Here is a 22,091-nt window from a genome sequence, read left to right as displayed (position 1 = left end):
AAAAGGGAGGGGGATTTATATAGCAACTTCTGCTGCCCTCTAAACTAATGAAAAATTGTCAACAAAAGACACACGTGTCACTCACATATATTATCAATACCATGGAATGCTATGTTACAAGATACTAAGCATGTTACATGGACACAAAGCATTAAAGTGGACAGCCACATTTTTGTATAACCAATTTTATGTTAATTTTTGAAAACTATTCTGGACCTTAATCAAATAAGAGAAAGGTTTAATCCATATAGATCCTACTTTAAATAAAGCAGCATATTAAAATTTGGGCAATATTACACTTACAACCTAATTTCATAAACTTTCTCTCACAACTCCGATATAGCATCTCACAATTTGTCAGCTTGCAATAGGTACTGTCTGCCCAACAGCGGGTCTCACCTGCCAAATTGCAAGCTGACCAATTACGAACTGTCACGTTGGGATGGTGAGAAAAACTTTGTAAGATTAGGTTGTGAGTCAATCCTTATTACTAAAATTTATAGGCCTATTTAGTACATTATTTGAAATAATATTCTATTCTGAATAAATAGGATAGGATTCTGAGAATGTGTTTGATACATTTTTAGAAAACATTGTATGAAAATATTTAGATTATTTTTTAACCCCCTACATTTGTTAATTTACTCAACACCCCCCACAATTAAAGTTTATAAATTAACAAAAATACCCCCACCCACCCAACCGACTACCGGCAACTGACCACCACCGATAGACGGTTGTTGGCAATTGCCAAAATGGCGCATGATCGATTGGATATGGCTAGTCCTATGCCGATCTGGCATTTTTCTACCAGATCCACCGTGTATATAGTCGAAAACGACCAGATTTATGACCATAATCTGGCCATCGTCAACGGCCAGATCTGGCAAGATCTAATCGTCAACGTGTAGATCTCTACGACCAGAATATGGTCGTCGTTAACGGCCAGATCTATGGTCGTGAATCTAGCCATTTCCAAGAAAATCCATGGTGGATCTAGCTGAAACATCCAAATTGGTGCCAACGCCGGCTAGCGACTGGCAGTGGTTGTTGGCGGGCGACTGTTGCTTCATGCTTGGGTGAGTGAAGATATTTTTGTTAATTTATAAACTTTTATTGAAAAAAGTAATTATTGAATAAAATATAATTAGATTTTAAATTGAATATTCAATATTAAAATAAACACGTTTTTTATATTTTAAGATAAGATAATAGAATAAATTTCGAAAAATTAACATACAAGGTATATAATCATTTACAATAAAGCATTATCATATCCTCACTAGTCTCACCTCCTGTGCTTCTCAACAACATGACTCAGAAAAAAATAACAGTTAAACCACAAAGCATCAGCCATTTGTCCTCAAATTCCAAATGCCACTTGGTAGGTTCACAGCTTCCCTAATCCGTAATCCCTACCAATAAAAAATCGTAAAACCCTGAAAATTACATGAAAGGACACGCACACCAAACCCCCTGTAAGCCACAAATATAACTGTCAGCTCAGCAGCAGCAATTCAAACTGCCTTCGTATTAATTAAAAATTACACTTCAAACTAATTTTAAAATAATTTAACAATACGTAAACCAACAAAAAGTTCCTCAACTTTATCGCTTAAACAAAAAGCTGATAAATTTCCATGAACAAAGCTACTGGCAAGCCAACATGGCCTTGACTCCATCTCCTAATCTCCTTCAATTCTCCGTTCAATCTCCGTCTACATCAGTTCACTACCTTCTCTTTGGTTCGCCATGGCCTTGTTCGCAGCAGCTTTCTCAGAAAATAAGAAATGCAAGTGTTCCGTTGGTTCCAATCGCTGTGAAGGTTTCGTCGAGGGTCAGATGTTTGACGAAATCGACGGAGGAGAATTGGTGGAGTGAGCCGGAGACTGTTGCTGCTGATGACGTGGATGGAGTGAGAGAAGACACTAAGGTAAAGCCGCCGCCGCAGAAGATTATTGCCTCGGCTAGTGATACTTTGTCACTTGGAATTCGAGAGCCGGTTTATGAGGTCTGTTTCTCTAGCTCAACTTCTTGAGAAATGTGAAGTGTTTAGGGAAGTTAAGTTACGGTACAGTTGTTAATTTTACTGTTTGTGCAATTAGTTTTTGTATTGTAGAAAGAAAATAAGATTAGCGATCACTTAGTTGAGCATGATCTTTCATATGTATAACGCTTTTTGAGAAATTTGCCACATGCTGGTGATGTTATTGGCCATGATAAGCAGCGTGGTTTTATCTGGAAACGTTATCGGGCAATTAGCCAATTCCTATACATAATAGTTAGATTTCCCAGTCGCATGTTTTTAAGTTACTAAAATGACATTGTTGTAAGTTTCTAAACAATACTGTGTTACAGTTTATACTTCTTTTATAATTAATATTGCAATTATGCCGTTGTGAGTGACCAAGATTAATTGATCATGTGTTACATAGACATGGTACTTTTAACTATTTAACTTACAATGAAGTTTGCTTTTCCTTCTCTCTCTCTCTCTCACTCTCTCTCTCTTTTTGTTACAATGCATAAATCATTCCAAATTGATCTTGCGTTGTTTGATTGAATGTTTAACATTAGAGTCTCATGCTCCTTGTTGAAAATCGCATGTTGCAATATTGGATGGGTAGTGTTACTAAATCATTTTATTGATTTTTGAACCTGTATATTGAAGGATATTTTGAGTAAATTTAATAGTTGTTATTGTTGATATATTTGCTGCTTCTTTTCCTCTCTTTTAAGGTGGTAGAAGTGAAGACAAATGGGGTTGTGTCGACTAGGAAGATAAATAGACGGCACTTATTGAAGTCCAGCGGTGGGTAAAATATTCTTGACCAAGTTATTTCTATTTCTTTGTCTTTGGATTGATTAAGGAATCATCATTGAAATTTTATGTATGTAATATATATGTGGATTCATTTACTTTTCATTATCAGGTCTTCGTCCAAGGGATATCCGGAGTGTTGATCCATCGCTTTTTTTGACAAACTCTATGCCCTCTTTGGTGGTATGTCAACTTGCTTTCTGCTATTTTGTGGTAACTTTTGTTGTGCTATCTTTGTTTTTAAGTTTTTGTATTTAATTGTGGTGTGCTTTTAGATAGTGTGTCCTGCAACTAATTTTTCTTTCTCATTTCTAATACTATAAAATTAAGAGCTAACAGTAAAGAGCCCAATAAAAGTGTTTTAAACTCTAAGAGGCGCCCTGACATGCTCAGTCAGATTTCATTAATGGGCCTCTCATGTAGATAAAATTCAGAAAAAAGGAACTCTATTCTAATGCATCTTAAGCAAATAGGGAATGGTTCAATATTAGTATTTAAACGTTAATAAAACAAATAATTTAAAAGATATATGATAACTTGCTTAAATTTCCTTTTCGACATTGCAAGTAAACAGATGTTGGAATAGAAGTACAAGGAGCATATGACTATTGCACTAACACCGAAGCATATTGCATCCTTGTATAGCAATCTTCCTGGCTTTTCCATGCAGTAGATGATGATGGAACAGAATTTTTCTTGATAATGCGTATTCCTTTTATCCCTTTTTTGTTTCTGTATTTATTTATTTCTAGAGAATGACATACATCAATCAAAGAAGAAAGTACAAAGGAGGATGAGGATTTCATGCTAGCAGAAGTTAAACTGAACAATGAATGAAGCACATGATAACAATGAAGATGAGTTCAGATTGGCATTTAATGTTATCTCCTATGATCAGTCCAATTTTCCAAGGAATTAGTTGCAGAATTTCTGTATCAATCACCTCTTGGAGATTCGTATGCGTTGGACTTAAATAATATATAATGTCTGAAGATGCTCCATTCTAATGCCAGGGCATCTTTTAAATTCAAAATATACAATAGATAACTCAAGAATTTAGATGGTAACTAGGCATTTGGCTTGTTATTTTCTAATACCTTTCAGTTCTAGAGTATTCTGGTGAAAAAATTATTATCAAAATGAATATCATAGTATTCAGTTGACTGCAGTCTGTGGTATCTGTCTAAAATTTGTTACATGGTCATGACCCAGGTACGTGAGCATGCCATTCTGCTAAATTTGGGTTCATTACGAGCAATAGCAATGCAAGAGCGTGTCCTCATATTTGACTATAATCGGTAACTTCATCTAGTTGAATACTGCAATTCATCTCATTGTCTAATCAGCTATTACTGTTTTAAATAATCATACAGTGAATTTACATGAGGGAACTTTCTGTATTAATCATTTCAGTAAAGGAGGGAAAGCTTTCATAGACACATTGTTACCTCGATTGAATCCCAAAAACATGAATGGAGGTCCATGTATGCCGTTTATGATTGAAGTAAGTTTGTCACTCTGATTCTCTGTTTTTATATACTTAATCATACCAGGATGTCTGTGGTTTTTTGTGTAGCTAAGTTAACTTTGGTGAATGCGAGAGAGATAATTAAGTTCTTGAAGGTTTTTCAAGGTAGCCTATTTATGTTCCATCACCATTCATGAGCTCATATGTTTCAACTACCAGATTTATTTGGCATTCCAACTATTACCTTCCACAACGAATGTAAATCAATCCTTGGTTTTTGCTTCTTGTACTTATGCCAAAACAAACCATCACAGACTTAGTTCCAGAATTCCAGTACTCCTTGACATGGAATAATCTGAAATTCATCCTTGCAAATTTTTTATATTGCTAGTTTATTCTATGAACTTTTCTAGTCCTTTTTACTTCTGATTTTTAGTTGTCCTGAGATTTTTAAGACTTCTGGTGTGATAATTCAGGCTGTTGAAGCAGCACTGCTTTCACGTGTACAGCGTTTGGAGCAGAGACTGATGTATATAGAACCTCGTGTGAGTATGAAGCATAGTGAGTGTTTTTCTGTTTTTTCATTTTTGTGCCTTTGTGTTTGGTTTTGGCAAGGTTTGCTCTGAAATATAATAATTCATATACTGAAGCTGAAAATTACCAATCTCTTGGGCAACAGTTGGTATGTTGTTCCTCCTGCTGCGAAATATCTTCCTGAACATAGTATCTAAAAGCTGTTTTTAAGCTCTGGAAAGTGCATTTTATTACCTAGTTTTTTCCTGTAATTGTTCTAGTATTATAAAAGCGCCTGTGAAAGGAAATATGTGAATAGAATTATCTCTTGATTTTGACGTTGTGAAAGAAAAGGCTTTTAATGGACTGATTTTGCTGGTGAAATAATGTTTTTTAATGGTTGTTTTGAATATAAACCTCTCTCTCTCTTTCATTCTCTGTATGTATTTACATATGATCGCCTGTGCTGTGTGCTTGAGCAAATTAACTAGTTTCTAGTGTTAATTGAAAGAATCTGTGAACGCATGCCTCATTATGGAAAACGGTGGAAAAGCATGCTAAAATTGCCAATTTTGGTCCATAGCCCATGTTCTTATAATCTTTTTAGGGCTGATATAGCTTTAGAAACTCATAAGGTTGTACTTCTAGTATAGAATATCAAAATACTTCTCATCTTACATGTGAAACCTGAATTTCATTGTCCTGGTGGAGCCACCTCCCTGACACTCAATCCCAAGTGGAATTTATAAATCTTCAAAATAATAAATTAGAGTATGGTAAGATGAGAGAACTTTGTTGGAAAAAAGTAATTCCACCTCACTGAAGATCAGTGCGCCCTATGGCTCTGTTTGTTTTACTCAAATTCAGTTTGTGATGAGCTAGAAAAATTTCATCAATTTTATTAGTGTAGTTTATCTTCATTTCCCTTTGGCTGTTAACTTTTTTTTGTTGCACAAACGAAATCTTTCACTCTATGTTGATAAAATGTTTATACATTTCTTCTGGTTTGAATCTCTCACATATTTTTATAAGGTTTATAGTGCACGTTAATTTCTGTTATTACAACCTTCTTTCATATTTCCATTTATTATGTTTAGAGCTTTGCTGCTTACTTCAGGTTCAAGCTCTACTTGAGGTCTTGCCCAACAGATTAACTGCTGACATATTGGAGCAACTGCGTATCAGCAAGCAAACCTTGGTATAATTTATTAATTTGGCTGTACAAATATCTTATGTTACATTATGTAACTTAAAGTCTCAAATTATCAGTTTCGTTTTAGGTTGAATTGAGTTCAAGGGCAGGGGCTTTTAGACAAATGCTCCTTGATCTGTTGGAGGACCCTCATGAAATACGCCGTATATGTATAATGGGAAGAAACTGCAGACTTTCAAAGGGAAATGAGGATTTGGAATGCTCTGTTCCCCTTGAAAAGCAGATTGCTGAGGGTAAGTTGTGCATAGGTTTCTTGTTCATTATACTTTGGACTATTTCAATGCATAGAGGTATACTTATATTACTATTATTGTGATTGGTTTGTCATTTTTTTTATTTAATTATTTATTTTTTGCAGAAGAGGAGGAAGAAATTGAGATGCTTTTGGAAAATTACCTTCAGAGGTAATTCCTTAGTCCCTAATGCATGGAATTTATATACATGATTTTCTCTAGTGCTAGCTTTATGTACACAACAATTTGAATATCTTTTCTACCTTGTCTTTCACTTAGTTATTATTGTTAGGTGTGGTCAAGGAATAAGCTATTTTCCTTTTTTTGATGTTATCAAATCTAAATATGAAACAAAATGCTAACTAATGTCATTCTTAAAGCCTACTAACGATTTACTAAAATCTAATCCAATGGCATGAGATTATCATATGTCTTGCTTCCCTATATTGTCAGTGTATACCATGCTGTTCATTGTTAACGTATTTGATAGAGAATTTTATTTCATTTATGAAACAATTACTGAGTGGGAACTAAAGATGTAGAATTTTGATGGTAAGCACTTCAAAAGTTCCGTTCGCTTTATTGGTACAATTTATACTATGAAATATCTGGTGCCAAACTTTATGTGATACACAGGTAGAACTTCATGATTTTTTGATATGACAAGTGTGAGGCAGTATTTTTTATAGGTGATTTCTTGTTCTGTCATGGAAACTTGCCAAAATGCCTTATTTCCTTTTCAGATGTGAATCTTGTCACGGGCAGTCGGAAAGGCTTCTTGATTCTGCAAAAGAAATGGAAGATTCTATTGCTGTCAATCTAAGGTCTGGCTAATATTTCAACCATCTTAATTTACATGCTTTGGTAACTTTACAATTTCTGTTTGGCATGTCGTCTAAGATAATATATTTTCACTAGCTTTAAAGTTTATGCCGCTATTGTGTGTGAAATGCATAGCAAAATTCCTGCCCTGGGGCATGACTTGGATTACTTGTTAGCTTTGCCTTTTTCAGCAGAGGATGATATTTGTAGAAAGCATCCTTTTTAAAAAAACGTGTTTATAAAAAAGAACACTAAAACTAAAAAACCATTTCTCTACAAAGGATTAGTCTGGTAGAGTAGCATTGATCATCTTTGCCTCTAAGTAAAGGCCCCTGGGCTACTTAATAGGCTTGAAATTGTTGGAAACTACGTATATATATAGTGTAAAGGGTATATTTGTAATTGTTGAGTGTGTGTATATATTTGGGTTAGGTTGTATTGTTGAAATATAAGAAATATAGAAAGAGAACATGGTATCAGAGCTCTTGGACGCATAAACCCTAAACCCATTTGCTTGTTTCTGTTTTCCGACGACGTGTTTCTATTTTCCGACGACCAACGACCTCTGGTGACGTCTTTGTCCATGGTTTCTCTCTCTCCGGTGACGTCTGCCCTTAGCCTCTCTATTTCCGGCGACGTCTGAGTATGTTCTTCCCTCTGTTTCTGTTTTTCGGCGACCTCTACCCTCTGTTTCTGTTTCTGTTTTCCGGTGACCAGCAATCTCTGGTGACGTCTTTGTCCATGGTTTCTCTCTCTCCGGTGACGTCTGCCCTTAGCCTCTCTATTTCCGGCGACGTCTGAGTATGTTCTTCCCTCTGTTTCTGTTTTTCGGCGACCTCTACCCTCTGTTTCTGTTTCTGTTTTCCGGTGACCAGCAATCTCTGGTGACGTCTTTGTCCATGGTTTCTCTCTCTCTCTGGCGACGTCTGCCCTTAGCTTCTCTGTTTCCGGCGACGTTTGAGTCTGTTCTTCGTTGTTCTTGATCTCTCCGGCGACCTCTGTTATCTCCGGCGACCTTTGTTTCTCTTTTTCCGACGAGTGCTGATTCTGTTCCAGTCTTTCTTCTCTGTTGTTGGTTTGCTGCAGTAAATCATTTCCCTCTTCTCTGTTGTTGGTTGGTGCAGTAAATCATTTTTTTTTAAAGTCAAAATGGGAATGCTTTGCGACATGCTTTGATCAGAATATTCTGAGGAACCTCAAGTTGAAGGAAGGTAAAGTTGTATCTATACAACAAAAGTCCACAGGTTTGATCATTCGGTAAGCCACTCGTAATCCTCTATACTTTTGTGTTGGCTTGGAGTTGGAAAATGTGATACCAAAGTTGTTGTGAATTAAGCCAACGTGGAGTTGTTGTAAATCATTTTTGGCTATCCTTTTGTGTTGGCTTGGAGTTGGTGTGATACCAGAGTTGTTGTAAATCCTGGTTTTTTGAGTTGTTGTGTTTGCTTGGGTTGTTTGGTGTTGAGATTGTTGTGAATCTGTGGAGTTAAGAGTTATTTGCTGGACAGTATGGCAAAGGAAAGTAAGAAGATGGTAACTGAAATTGTCACTTCTTCCACCAAAATTATTGATCGGAAATTATTGGGAAAAAGGAATTATATTCAATGGAAGTGGATTATCCGACGATATGTGTCCAACATTGATATGGGAGACCATTTAATCGAGGATTCACCTGAGGAAACAGAAAAAGATAATAAAACTCGAAAAAAATGGCTCATGGAAGATGATAAGCTCTTCAATCAAATTCAGAACAATCTCGATTCGTCTGTGGATGATGTGATTGGTCACTGTGATACAATCAAGGAGTTATGAGAGTATCTAAAGTTCTTGTATGCTGGTAAACAAGACCTGTCTCATGCCCATGAATTGTTATTGAAGATCTATCGAGCAAATATGCAAGAGAAGATGTTGCTCGAATATTATACAGAGATAAAACAAGCCTTTGAAGAAAAAAGGGTTATGTTTCCTGTCTCTACTGATGTGAAGATGAAGCAAGCACAAGAAGAACAAGTGGTAGTGCAATGTTTTCTGGCTGGGTTGAGACCAGAATATGAGATAGCTCGTACACAACTTGTTACCGGTGAGACTCTTCCCTCTCTTACGGATGTCTTTGCGCGACTTCTCAAAGTTAGTAAGGGGGAAGATTGAGGAGTGTCTAAGGGCAAAGAAACCCTTAACGATCCTAATGTTAATCATGCGGCCCTAGCTAGCATGAAGTCTGGTGATGGCAAAGGTAACAAAGGGACAAGTCGTGATACCAGGAACAATCGTGGTAATGACCCTCGTACTTGCTTTCACTATGGTGCTGAAGGTCAAGTAAAAAAAAATTGTTGGAAGCTCCATGGCAAGCCCTTGAATATGCAAGACACTCAGAACTTTGTTCATGTTGTAACTCAAGATGGTCTCTTACCCACTCCATCACAGGTTACTATCTCTGCAGCAGAATATGCTCATCTCACTCAGAATTCTTGCTCCCAGTCATTCATCCCATCGACTACCACTACATTAACCCAGTTAGGAAATCCTACAGCCTGTTTGTCCACTTCTAGTAGTAACTGAGTCATTGATTCTGGTGCTACCCACCATATGACAGGCGATACAAGTATTCTCTCCTCATTTACACCTTCTCCCAATTTGTCTCCAGTTACCTTAGCTAACGGGTCTACTGCATCTATTATTGGATGTAGTACTGCCCATCTCAACAAATTTGTCTCTTTCCTCTGTTTTGTGTCTTCTTCATTTTCCTTTTAATCTTTTATCAGTTAGTCAAATTACTAATACATTCAATTGTGGTGTTTACTTTTTTTCTACTCATTGTATATTTCAGGATCTTGGGACGAGACAGATTATTGGTAAGGGTCATGTATCAGGTGGTTTGTATATGCTCAATGATGTCTCCACTCCTGTCTCTCAACCTGTTGCGTGTACCAATGATTCATCTCTACCCATCTTACATGGTCGCCTTGGTCATCCTCCCCTTCCTATTTTGAAAAGGCTGTGTCCTAGTGAAGGGTCAATGTCACACATCGAGTGTGAGGCGTGTCAGTTTGGAAAACACTATAGAGTGTCCTATAGCCCTAGGATAAACAAAAGAGCCACAGCCCCTTTTGATGTTATCCACTCTGATGTTTGGGGTCCTTGCCCTGTGTTGTCTAAGTCTGGATATCGATATTTTGTTATTTTTGTGGATGATTTTTCACGTGTAACTTGGTTGTACTTTATGAAAAATCGTTCTGAATTATTTTCCATATTTTGTACCTTTTATTTTGAAATACAAAATCAATTTACTTCATCTATTAAAATTCTCAGAAGTGATAATGCCAAAGAATACTTTTTTGCCCCTTTCTCCTCCTTTCTGTCTATTAGAGATATTATTCATCAGTCATCATGTATTTATACACCTCAACAAAATGGAGTTGCTAAACGCAAAAATTGTCATTTATTAGAAGTCGCTCGTACTCTCCTTTTTCACATGAAAGTCTCTACAGAATTTTGGGCAGATGCTATCTCTACAGCATGTCACTTGATCAATCGCATGCCTTCTTCTGTTTTGGATGGTCAAATCCCGTTCTCCATCCTTTTTCCATCACAGCCTTTATTCTCTCTTCCTCCTAAAGTGTTTGGGTGCACGTGCTTTGTTCATGATGTTAAACCTCTTGTATCCAAATTTGAACCTAGGTCGCTCAAGTGCATATTCTTGGGTTATTCCCTATATCATAAGGGTTATTGCTGTTTTTCTCCTTTCCTAGGTAAGTACCTTATCTCAGCTGATGTTTCCTTTTTTGAAACCACTCCATATGTTGAGTCCTTCACTTCATCTACTTCTCTTAAAGCACCCCCTGATGATCTTCTTGTTTACAACATTACCCATCATAGTTCTCTACCATCTTGTCCTCCTATCACCCAGGTATACTCTCGCAGGGTTCACCAGCACCATGAGACACCTGCAGCAACATCTGATCCACTGCCTCTATCGATTGCCTCGCCCTCGGATCCTGTTCCTCCTTCCTCTGACCATGATCATGATCTTCCCATTGCTCTTCGTAAAGGTAAGCGCTCTTGTACCTATCACTCTTTGTCTTCATCTTCCAAGTCTTTTATTGCCTCTTTAGACTCCGTGTATGTTCCCAACTCTGTGTCTGAAGCAATTGCTCATGATGGGTGGCGAAGGGCTATGGAAGAATAGATGTTGGCTCTAGAGCATAATGATACATGGGTTCTAATGGAGTTGCCTGAAAATAAAAAGGCTATTGGGTGCAAATGGGTTTTCACAGTGAAGGCTAATCCCGATGGGACTGTGGCTCGGTTGAAAGCTTGGTTGGTTGCTAAAGGTTATGCCCAGATGTATGGTATTGATTATTCTGAGACATTCTCCCTAGTGGCTAAAATAACCTCTATCTGACTATTCATCTCTCTTGCAGCTTCATATTGTTGGCCTCTAGACTTGATGTAAAAAATGTCTTTTCACATGGTGATCTTCTTGAAGAAGTTTACATGTAGCAACCTCCGAGGTTTGTTGCTCAGGGGGAGTTAGGAAAGGTATGCAAACTAAGGAAATCTTTATATGACTTAAAGCAATCTCCATGGGTGTGGTTTGGGAGGTTTAGCGAAGTGGTGACTCAGTTTGATTTACATAGGAGTGCTTATGATCACTCTGTCTTTTATAAGCAATCTAGTTCTGGCATCATTCTTTTGGTTGTTTATGGTGATGACATTGTAATCACTGGCAGTGATGATGTTGGCATTCAGAGTTTAAAAACCTTTTGGCTTCCAAATTTCGCACAAAAGACTTGGGCACTTTAAGGTATTTTCTAGGAGTCGAAGTTTCTCGGAGTAAGAAAGAGATTTTTCTCTCTCAACACAAGTATGTGTTGACCGAAATGGGTCTAAGTGAGGCTAAGCCTTATGACACTCCTATGGTTCCTAATGTGAGATTGAATGCTGAGGATGGAGAGATGTTTGGTGGTCCAAAGAGGTACAGACGGATAGTTGGAAAGTTAAACTACCTTACAGTAACCCGTCCAGATATTGTTTTTTCAGTGAGTGTGGTGAGTCAGTTTATGTCATCTCCTAGGACATTTCATCGGGATACGGTCCTCCATATTTTGAAGTATCTAAAAGGAGCCCCTGGATGTGGGATTCTTTACAGTGATCATGGTCATAATAAGGTAGAAGGTTTTTCAGATGCTGATTGGGCAGGATCCTCTATGGATAGACGGTCTATGACTGGGTTTTGTGTTTTTGTAAGAGGAAATCTTATTTCTTGGAAAAGTAAGAAGCAACCGGTTGTAGCTAGGTCAAGCACAGAGTCTGAGTGTCAGTCTATGACACAAGTTACATGTGAGCTCATATGGACAAGACATCTTCTTAGAGAAATTGGGTTTGGTGACCCAAGGACTATGGACTTGTGATGTGACAACCAAACAGTCATACATATAGCAAACAATCCAATTTTTCACGAGAGGACTAAGCATATAGAAGTGGATTATCACTTTGTGCGAGAGAAACTTGAACAAAAGTTAATTGCTACCAATCATGTTAGAACAAAGAAACAACTAGCTGACATCTTCACGAAGTCTCTAGTTGGGAAAAGGGTTACTTATATTTGTAACAAGCTGGGTATGATAGATATATATGCTCCCGTTTGAGGGGGAGTGTTGGAAACTATGTATATATATAGTGTAAAGGGTATATTTGTAATTGTTGAGTGTGTGTATATATTTGAGTTAGGTTGTATTGTTGAAATATAAGAAATATAGAAAGAGAACAAAATTTATTTACCCGTCTCTGGGATGGATCGATTTTGGAACTTTTCTTTTCTCCTCTGTTTTTGGTGCATAAGACCTAATGTAATGGCATACCATGGACCTGCAGAGACAAAAGTGCAATAAAGTTTGGACAGGGTTGTTGATTATGGCATTTAATTTTATGATATGTATCATGGTTGAATTCTTAAGACAATGAAATAGATCTTGCCATCAATTGAGCAATGATTAACCAGACCAACTTCNACCTAATGTAATGGCATACCATGGACCTGCAGAGACAAAAGTGCAATAAAGTTTGGACAGGGTTGTTGATTATGGCATTTAATTTTATGATATGTATCATAATTGAATTTTTAAGACAATGAAATAGATCTTGCCATCAATTGAGCAATGATTAACCAGACCAACTTCACAGCCATGTCATAATATTTTTGCACCCCAGACCATACATGATTTGGACCATAACAATGCAATGTAGTTCACTTTCTTCCCGGCAGAAAGCCAGATACAACTCAATATCTTCTTAGATTTTCCTTTATTATTTTGTACTTAAAGTTGTGAGGTAAATGGAAGGTCATGGGCTTACCTCAATCAGAGACAAATGCATTTTGTCCCATGCTCCATCAAATATGATTTTTAGAATGGATGGACCATTTGTTCATTTCAAGATTTTTTCTTTCACCTAAGTATTTGCTGATAAAAAAAATTCTTGCTACAAAACAGGCTTTAATACCCTTTCCTCAGACCCTATTAGCAAGCCATTATCCACCAAAAGAGAAAAAGGAAAAGGAAAGAAATACAGTATTATACAAAAACCTTTCGGCGTTCCCATTGCTAGCCTGGATTGCATGATGGGTTGAGCATAGCATAATAACCTTTAAGATTCGATTTTCCTAGCAATTCATTGTACCTGAACTCATTCTCCTCTTACTGATCAAGTTGAGATTGAATTGATTTAATTTATCAGCTCTCGGAGGCTTGAGGTTAGCAGAGTGGAATTACTTCTCCAGGTTGGGACCTTTTGTGTGGCAGTTGGTGCTCTAGTTGCAGGTATGCTCTCTGCCAAAAGAAAATAAACATCTATCCTTTATTAATTATATGCCATAATATGCTTCATAACAGATGAATTGAGTACTAACCACGATTCACTTTGTATTGCATCATATTGCATGCGCAGCACATGATGTGATTGTCTGAGCACCTGCCTTATGGTTTAATTACTATGATAAAGCCTATTCATTATCCTGAATACAGTTTAGGATTTCCTGGAACTCAATAAGTGCAGAATATAGTAGCTACATATATGCTTTCTCCATAAGGTAATAGGACACAGGAGCTACCTTGATGACTCGAAACAAGTCGGTGAAGTTAATAAATTCATATATCCATAAACCCCTGAAACTCATATGCTAAGCAGATAGAGTTTGAACAGATAATTGGTCAAATAAAATCTTACCAAGCATAAAATTCAAAAAGAAACAAAAAATGGATAACCATTCTTTAATTTTGAAACAATTGCCATGCTATACTGAAAACTGGATTATTTGGTAAGCATATGAACCTGGAGTCTGTTGAAACCTTAAGTGGCGGAAATTCAGCCTGCAATGCCCTAGTTGACAGCCAGGTTCTTGATGGCTTTCTGAGTTTAATAATCCATTAGATCCCATAATACAACAGAATGATCTAGGATGGTATTTAATGCTAGTTTACACACACTGCTATGACTATTGAAAGAATACTCATCAATCCTCATGACAGTGAAACCATTTTTTACTTGTTTCTCATGGAAAGCCATATCGATCTAACTTTTGTGGTTTAACAGTTACTCAACAAACGATTGAATGGTGAGTTTTGGCATTCAACTAATATAGCTATGCTGTTTTTTATAATCTTATGAAATTTTATGTCCTGAAATGGCTTTCAGTTGAAGGCTATGTAAGAATTATCCAAAGTTTGAACATTTGAAACAATTTATTTACATCAAACCAATTGCTAACCGTTGAGAATTTTGAACTTGATGCTATGAATGACATTATTCTTAAGCCCATATCAATAATCTGTTTCCTGCTGCAGGTATATTTGGCATGAACTTGAGGTCGTACCTTGAAGAACATGTGGTATGTTAATTTTTGATGATCTAGATTAATAATTGTTTCTGCTATATATTTTTGGTTCCCTTTTTTGTTTTGACTGTTCTACCCTGTTCATGGCATGTTACCCATTTGTTTGACTTGATGCAGTTTGCATTTTGGCTAACGACAGCTGGGATAATTGTTGGTGCTGTTGTGGCATTTTTTCTTATGTATTCGTATCTTAGGACTAGGAAGATACTGTAAATAAGGAGATCATTCAAGCTGAGGTAAGGATTATATCCTTTAGACATTAGTTTCCAGTAAAACAACAATGAGCATCCGTTGTTAATGGTAACATTATATGTAAAACGGTGAGTTTAGGAACATTTCAGAGTAGTTTGATTCATTAAAGTAAAATTTAAATTCATGGATATGAACATGCAAGCAATAAAACAAGTCTTGAAAGCTAATATTCTCGTTCATTTTACAGGTGATACCAATGGTGAAGAACTCTTTGATTGGATTACACTTACTGAGGTCCATAAAATGTTGTTGTCGAGTAAATTACTAAATTATAGATTTTGTTGTTATCAAGTATCTGTTCGATTGCCTGAGGAGATTGCGGCAGTGGCAGCTGTCAAAACCAATTGACTGAATTTGCATTGACACGTCTTGTAAGTCTAGCAAGGAACAGTACAAAATTTTATATCATTGATAACTGAAGGGAAATCTTGCAAGAGACGGTTATACAAGAGTTAAAATGTTACAGATCTTTTGTCAGTACTGACGCCTACAGCTATTTTAGTTACATAGATCAACTAATCTTTTAGAAAGCAATGCCATAAATCTTGGGTGGCAGTTCGAATGCCATGTGAGTCTGGGTCCCTGCCAGCTCAACCGAGCTTTAAGCACAACAACACTAACATATGGCAGTTGACCGATTGCTTCAGCCTCGGGGCTTCCTTAAAGTAGGCCATCTTCCACATCACTCAATTCTTAGATGCGATGAAATAGTCAAATACATTAATGATACAAGGACCATAAGAAAAAGTTGGGCAGGAATTGGTATTATACATCACCCAACTTTTGTTACAAGTTAGAACATGAAAATTTAGCAAATGTAAACACAACCATGATTCTGGTCTGAAACAAAATTCCTAAGATGCCCAATTGCCATATGCAACCAGCTCTATTACACGATAACAACAAATCAAGAAACGTCACCACATATAAAATTGCATCTCCAAATAAACTACTGATCTAGAATAAGTTTTTGATACATGAACCGCTGGAAAATAATTGTGAATTGTACAAGAATACACTAAACTAAATCTGTGACGTAACTGGAGGGTTCACTTGAGACATACTGTAATTTGAACAAAGCCAGGAGGTTCTGTTTCTAGAGCAGGAGAAAACAACCGACTAAACCACTAACCCATTACATGAGTGATGACTCAATGACCAAAGGTTCTTAAGTCAATTCATCACATCATAATACAGATCTCGATACGCAAAACCCAACTTTTCATAGGAATGATAGAGGCCACATTTGGCAGGTTATACAGGTGATAAAAAAGTATCAGAAAAACATGTGACAAACACTACCTGGACAAGTTAGTCTATCTATGATGTGGAATTTAGAATGGCTTGGGTTTCTTTGAGTGGATTTGAATCTCCATTAATGGCTATATTCCCCATTCCCACCTCCATGGCTTCCCTCTCATCTGTCTCTCTCTTCTTTTCAGATATACTCTCTTCTGTTGTCCTGGGCTCCATAGCACCCATTGAAGGCTGAAGAAGCCGAGGTCCAGCACTGAGCCATGGATGACTAAGACATTGAGCTGCTGTTGGTCTCTTTTCAGGGACAAAATCAAGTAATGGAACAAGGAAGTCAGCCATGTCATTTGCATCTTGCTCACTGAAGTCGTACTTCTCTGCAAGCACCTTATTAAGAGGCCAGAAGCGCAAACGACGAATGTGCCTCAAATCCCCATGTCTATTGAAGAAATCACGAGAATAACGACCACCTAACGCCACCTGAAGAACATATATCTTACCAGTATAAATANCGTACCTTGAAGAACATGTGGTATGTTAATTTTTGATGATCTAGATTAATAATTGTTTCTGCTATATATTTTTGGTTCCCTTTTTTGTTTTGACTGTTCTACCCTGTTCATGGCATGTTACCCATTTGTTTGACTTGATGCAGTTTGCATTTTGGCTAACGACAGCTGGGATAATTGTTGGTGCTGTTGTGGCATTTTTTCTTATGTATTCGTATCTTAGGACTAGGAAGATACTGTAAATAAGGAGATCATTCAAGCTGAGGTAAGGATTATATCCTTTAGACATTAGTTTCCAGTAAAACAACAATGAGCATCCGTTGTTAATGGTAAAATTATATGTAAAACGGTGAGTTTAGGAACATTTCAGAGTAGTTTGATTCATTACAGTAAAATTTAAATTCATGGATATGAACATGCAAGCAATAAAACAAGTCTTGAAAGCTAATACTCTCATTCATTTTACAGGTGATACCAATGGTGAAGAACTCTTTGATTGGATTACACTTACTGAGGTCCATAAAATGTTGTTGTCGAGTAAATTACTAAATTATAGATTTTGTTGTTATCAAGTATCTGTTCGATTGCCTGAGGAGATTGCGGCAGTGGCAGCTGTCAAAACCAATTGACTGAATTTGCATTGACACGTCTTGTAAGTCTAGCAAGGAACAGTACAAAATTTTATATCATTGATAACTGAAGGGAAATCTTGCAAGAGACGGTTATACAAGAGTTAAAATGTTACAGATCTTTTGTCAGTACTGACGCCTACAGCTATTTTAGTTACATAGATCAACTAATCTTTTAGAAAGCAATGCCATAAATCTTGGGTGGCAGTTCGAATGCCATGTGAGTCTGGGTCCCTGCCAGCTCAACCGAGCTTTAAGCACAACAACACTAACATATGGCAGTTGACCGATTGCTTCAGCCTCGGGGCTTCCTTAAAGTAGGCCATCTTCCACATCACTCAATTCTTAGATGCGATGAAATAGTCAAATACATTAATGATACAAGGACCATAAGAAAAAGTTGGGCAGGAATTGGTATTATACATCACCCAACTTTTGTTACAAGTTAGAACATGAAAATTTAGCAAATGTAAACACAACCATGATTCTGGTCTGAAACAAAATTCCTAAGATGCCCAATTGCCATATGCAACCAGCTCTATTACACGATAACAACAAATCAAGAAACGTCACCACATATAAAATTGCATCTCCAAATAAACTACTGATCTAGAATAAGTTTTTGATACATGAACCGCTGGAAAATAATTGTGAATTGTACAAGAATACACTAAACTAAATCTGTGACGTAACTGGAGGGTTCACTTGAGACATACTGTAATTTGAACAAAGCCAGGAGGTTCTGTTTCTAGAGCAGGAGAAAACAACCGACTAAACCACTAACCCATTACATGAGTGATGACTCAATGACCAAAGGTTCTTAAGTCAATTCATCACATCATAATACAGATCTCGATACGCAAAACCCAACTTTTCATAGGAATGATAGAGGCCACATTTGGCAGGTTATACAGGTGATAAAAAAGTATCAGAAAAACATGTGACAAACACTACCTGGACAAGTTAGTCTATCTATGATGTGGAATTTAGAATGGCTTGGGTTTCTTTGAGTGGATTTGAATCTCCATTAATGGCTATATTCCCCATTCCCACCTCCATGGCTTCCCTCTCATCTGTCTCTCTTGTCTTTTCAGATATACTCTCTTCTGTTGCCCTGGGCTCCATAGCACCCATTGAAGGCTGAAGAAGCCGAGGTCCTGCACTGAGCCATGGATGACTAAGACATTGAGCTGCTGTTGGTCTCTTTTCAGGGACAAAATCAAGTAATGGAACAAGGAAGTCAGCCATGTCATTTGCATCTTGCTCACTGAAGTCGTACTTCTCTGCAAGCACCTTATTAAGAGGCCAGAAGCGCAAACGACGAATGTGCCTCAAATCCCCATGTCTATTGAAGAAATCACGAGAATAACGACCACCTAACGCCACCTGAAGAACATATATCTTACCAGTATAAATATAGTCTCATAGCACGTCATAAGTGTTCTTGAAAGGAAGTCAAAATGGTCAAATCTAATTTCTAGGAAATAACAGTATATGAGCTAGTATTTTCCAAGTTGGTATTAACAAGCACATTGACGGTTTACCTTGCGTGGCATCATCCCAAGAAGCTCCATCATTAACGCCAAGTGATCCTGCAAGTGAAACCTAGAAAGTTCAAAAAAACAACGACAATGTAGAAAATGAACAAAGAGCCAAAACTGATAATGAACTAGCTGTCTACCAACCATGCATCATGCAAATATGTACTTCTGTCAGTCAAAAGTTAGTATTTTTTACAATGTAAAAAAAAGCAAAATTGGTGGGTAGAAGTTTGTTCTAAATAAAATTTCCCTAAAATAATCCTGTTTCTGAATGTACTCATTGGATAATAACAACATTTGATTTAACTTGGCTGGACTACTTTCAAGCCAATCCCCACCCTCTATTACCAGGCCCAACAATCACTAAGATCCAAAAAAATTATAAACTAAATAAAATTAGCAAAGAAAATACAACAAGGTCCCACACATGAAAATCACAAATGTTAATTGCTAGTTAGGTTTTTACATTAAATTGCAGGAGAAAACCAAACGATTGTATGAAATACGCAGTAAAGAAACAATGTGCACAGACCTCATCCCTATCATAGTTGTCACCACTATGAGGATCAAAAAGAACATCGCCCGTGGCCAGCTCAAAGCATATGCAAGCAAAGGACCATAAATCAGCTGAAGTTGAGTATTTAGATCCAAGAAGAACCTCTGGACATCTATACTGCCTAGTCTGAATGTCATTTGTAAATTGTTTGTATGTCCAACAAGCATTTCCAAAATCAACCAATTTACACTTCAGATCAACTGCTGCCAAAAGCTTTTTCCTTGTGGAACGGCTAGGTCTTCTATTACTTTGATTTCCTTGACTAGCATCCTTTATTCCACTATTCTTACTTGATTCATCTTTACTCAAAGAAACATTCTGTTCTTCAACAGAATCCTCATTAGATTTCTTATCAATACGACAACTATCAGGACTAGATGTTTTGGAATCTGCCTCATTTTCCTCAGATGCTTCATTCCCTGAACCCTGAGCTGCCTTCTTAGCCTTCTTTCGGATCTTCTTTTTTTGATTCTTGGTCAGATCCCCATATGAACTCTTAATTTCTTTAGAAGCACTGGACTCAGTCACAATTTTATCCTTTTTTGTAGGAAGGATGAGAGGGGCACCTGATTTACAGGGATCTTTAGATGTATCAATCATTGACAAAAGCAATATATTCTCTGGCTTCAAATCAGTGTGAATAATCGAAAGCTCACGATGCAAATAATCCAAACCCACTAAAACATGGAAACAGATTTCTTTCACCATCTGTAAAGGAACCCCTCGGTAATCAGTATACTTAATAAGGGTCAAAAGGTTATCTCCCAAATACTCAAAAACCATACACACATGCTGTCCATTTGGCCCTGAATGCTTAAAATGATCTAGAAGCTTCACCACGCACTTTTTATCTTCAGGGTCTCCATCAGCAATCTGCTTGAGGATCTTTATCTCATCCATGGCTGCCTCAGTATAGTGCTGAGCACTCTTCTGGACTTTCAAAGCTACATAATGCTACAAACAATGAATTTCTCATGATGTTAAAGCACTGAACAATGAAAAGTAACTGGAAGGGCCTGATTCAATCTTTAACACGTGAACAAAATACATCATAGAAATAAAAGACCTAAAAGATGGTAGTTATATCTATCCAAAACAAATGACAATTCGAAGATGAATATTAACCATATCAGAGAAACTAAACTTAACTAATCCTAACATTAATCTGAGTCACAGAAGCATCAAATTACCCCTTTTTCCTTTATTTCCTAAAATATCTCGACACCTAAATAACAAATTTCCTCAGAGAAATTCAATTGAACAAGTTAAATTTCCGATGCCTTTTCTTTCAGTAAAACTTTACTTCCGATTTTTATTTTACTTTGCCCGCATTCTCAGCAATCCAACAAATCCCTTTTTTTTTTTTTTTTCTTTCCTTTTCGTTTCTCTTTCTTGCAATTTCCTATTCTTTCTCACAAACCAAACACAAATAAAACAAAAAAAAAAAAAATTTAAAGACAAAAACGTACAGAAGTTTGAGTGTCCCAAGCAAGCCAAACAGTAGAGAAATGGCCCCAGCCAAGCTTAGTCTGTACCACATAGCGACCATTCTTGAAAGAATCACCAATACGCACCGCATGGTACCCTCCTCTCCTGTAATCCTCTGTCCCCTCATCCTCTGATGTGTACTCACTCACCTCACTTCGATTTCCATTTTTGTCCTCCGCCGCCATTGCGATAAAAACCAGTGAGATTTGATTTGATTGAATTGACAATTAAAGAAGACAAAGTAAAGCTTCCGGAAGAAACCCTGGTGGTGGATTGGTTGGTTTGTTGGAGGTAGTGGAGAAAATCAGAAATTAGGGTTTTTGAGTGCGTTTGTCTTGCCGGGAAATTAAAGTAATCAGCTAATTATGTATATGTGGAGAGTGACAGAAGGAGGTGTATCCACGCGCATTGAGCGCGTGACATAATTTCAGTATAATTGTCGGATTCTGGGTGGTTTAATAGATGGGTCAAGTATCTAGTAGGATAGTCTCATCTTTTATTATTTAAAATGGGGTCCTTACCGATGATGGAGTTTTTCTTTTAAAAAAATTTAAGAGTTATCATAAAGTAAACAAATATCTTTTTTTTTTTTTTTTTTTTAATGAAGGGGGGTGTGAGAAACAATTTACGTGTATCTTCACTAATCTCTTAAGACCTTAAAAGTATCAAAATAATAAAAACTTCTGGTGACTACATCCAAAAGTTCTTATCGAAACATTCAGGGTCTGTTTGTTTTGTAATTTTGGATAAGATTTTGGAAATAATATTGGGTAGTTGAATAAGGGAGTATTACAAGGTAAAATTTAAAAATTAACAAAAAAAACCCACTAAGTTTGCTAATTTAACTAAACACCCCAATATATAAAATTTTTATAAAATGACAAAAATACCCCCACCCACC

At 36.9% G+C, this 22,091-nt stretch overlaps 2 protein-coding genes and 1 long non-coding RNA gene across 5 annotated transcripts; 2 read left to right on the top strand and 1 right to left on the bottom strand.

The window, feature by feature from the left end:
- Nucleotides 1-1,543: 1,543 nt before the first annotated feature.
- Nucleotides 1,544-15,484, top strand: LOC116140250 (magnesium transporter MRS2-11, chloroplastic). Its single transcript, XM_031425891.1, has 14 exons — nt 1,544-2,011; nt 2,740-2,812; nt 2,934-3,004; nt 4,034-4,119; nt 4,235-4,325; nt 4,766-4,834; nt 5,920-6,000; nt 6,083-6,248; nt 6,374-6,419; nt 6,992-7,072; nt 13,806-13,888; nt 14,912-14,955; nt 15,079-15,197; nt 15,401-15,484. The coding sequence occupies exons 1-13, from the start codon at nt 1,667-1,669 to the stop codon at nt 15,172-15,174; spliced, it is 1,332 nt and encodes a 443-aa protein (XP_031281751.1). The 5' UTR covers nt 1,544-1,666; the 3' UTR covers nt 15,175-15,197; nt 15,401-15,484.
- Nucleotides 15,485-16,166: 682 nt separating this feature from the next.
- On the bottom strand, nt 16,167-21,520 carry LOC116140249 (SRSF protein kinase 2-like). 3 transcript variants are annotated; one of them, XM_031425890.1, is made up of 4 exons: nt 21,172-21,520; nt 19,679-20,656; nt 19,150-19,197; nt 16,167-16,947 (listed from the first exon to the last, which is right to left on the bottom strand). In XM_031425890.1, exons 1-4 carry the CDS (start codon nt 21,373-21,375, stop codon nt 16,534-16,536), a joined length of 1,644 nt encoding a protein of 547 aa, XP_031281750.1. In that variant the 5' UTR covers nt 21,376-21,520; the 3' UTR covers nt 16,167-16,533. The 3 variants fall into 3 exon arrangements, with proteins under 3 accessions (XP_031281750.1, XP_031281748.1, XP_031281749.1); XM_031425888.1 differs by lacking the exon at nt 16,167-16,947 and adding an exon at nt 18,211-18,991; XM_031425889.1 differs by lacking the exon at nt 16,167-16,947 and adding an exon at nt 18,211-18,991 and having other exon boundaries at nt 19,679-20,646; nt 21,172-21,306.
- LOC116140251 lies at nt 16,980-17,528 on the top strand. The gene is made up of 3 exons (XR_004129580.1): nt 16,980-16,999; nt 17,123-17,241; nt 17,445-17,528. It is a non-coding gene; the product is annotated as an uncharacterized LOC116140251 (long non-coding RNA).
- Nucleotides 21,521-22,091: the final 571 nt, after the last annotated feature.

The sequence above is a fragment of the Pistacia vera genome, unplaced genomic scaffold, assembly GCF_008641045.1.
Source record: "Pistacia vera cultivar Batoury unplaced genomic scaffold, PisVer_v2 Contig366, whole genome shotgun sequence".
Lineage (NCBI taxonomy): Eukaryota > Viridiplantae > Streptophyta > Magnoliopsida > Sapindales > Anacardiaceae > Pistacia > Pistacia vera.
Note: the sequence above shows the minus strand (reverse complement) of the source record. Positions and strands in the feature narration are given on the sequence as shown.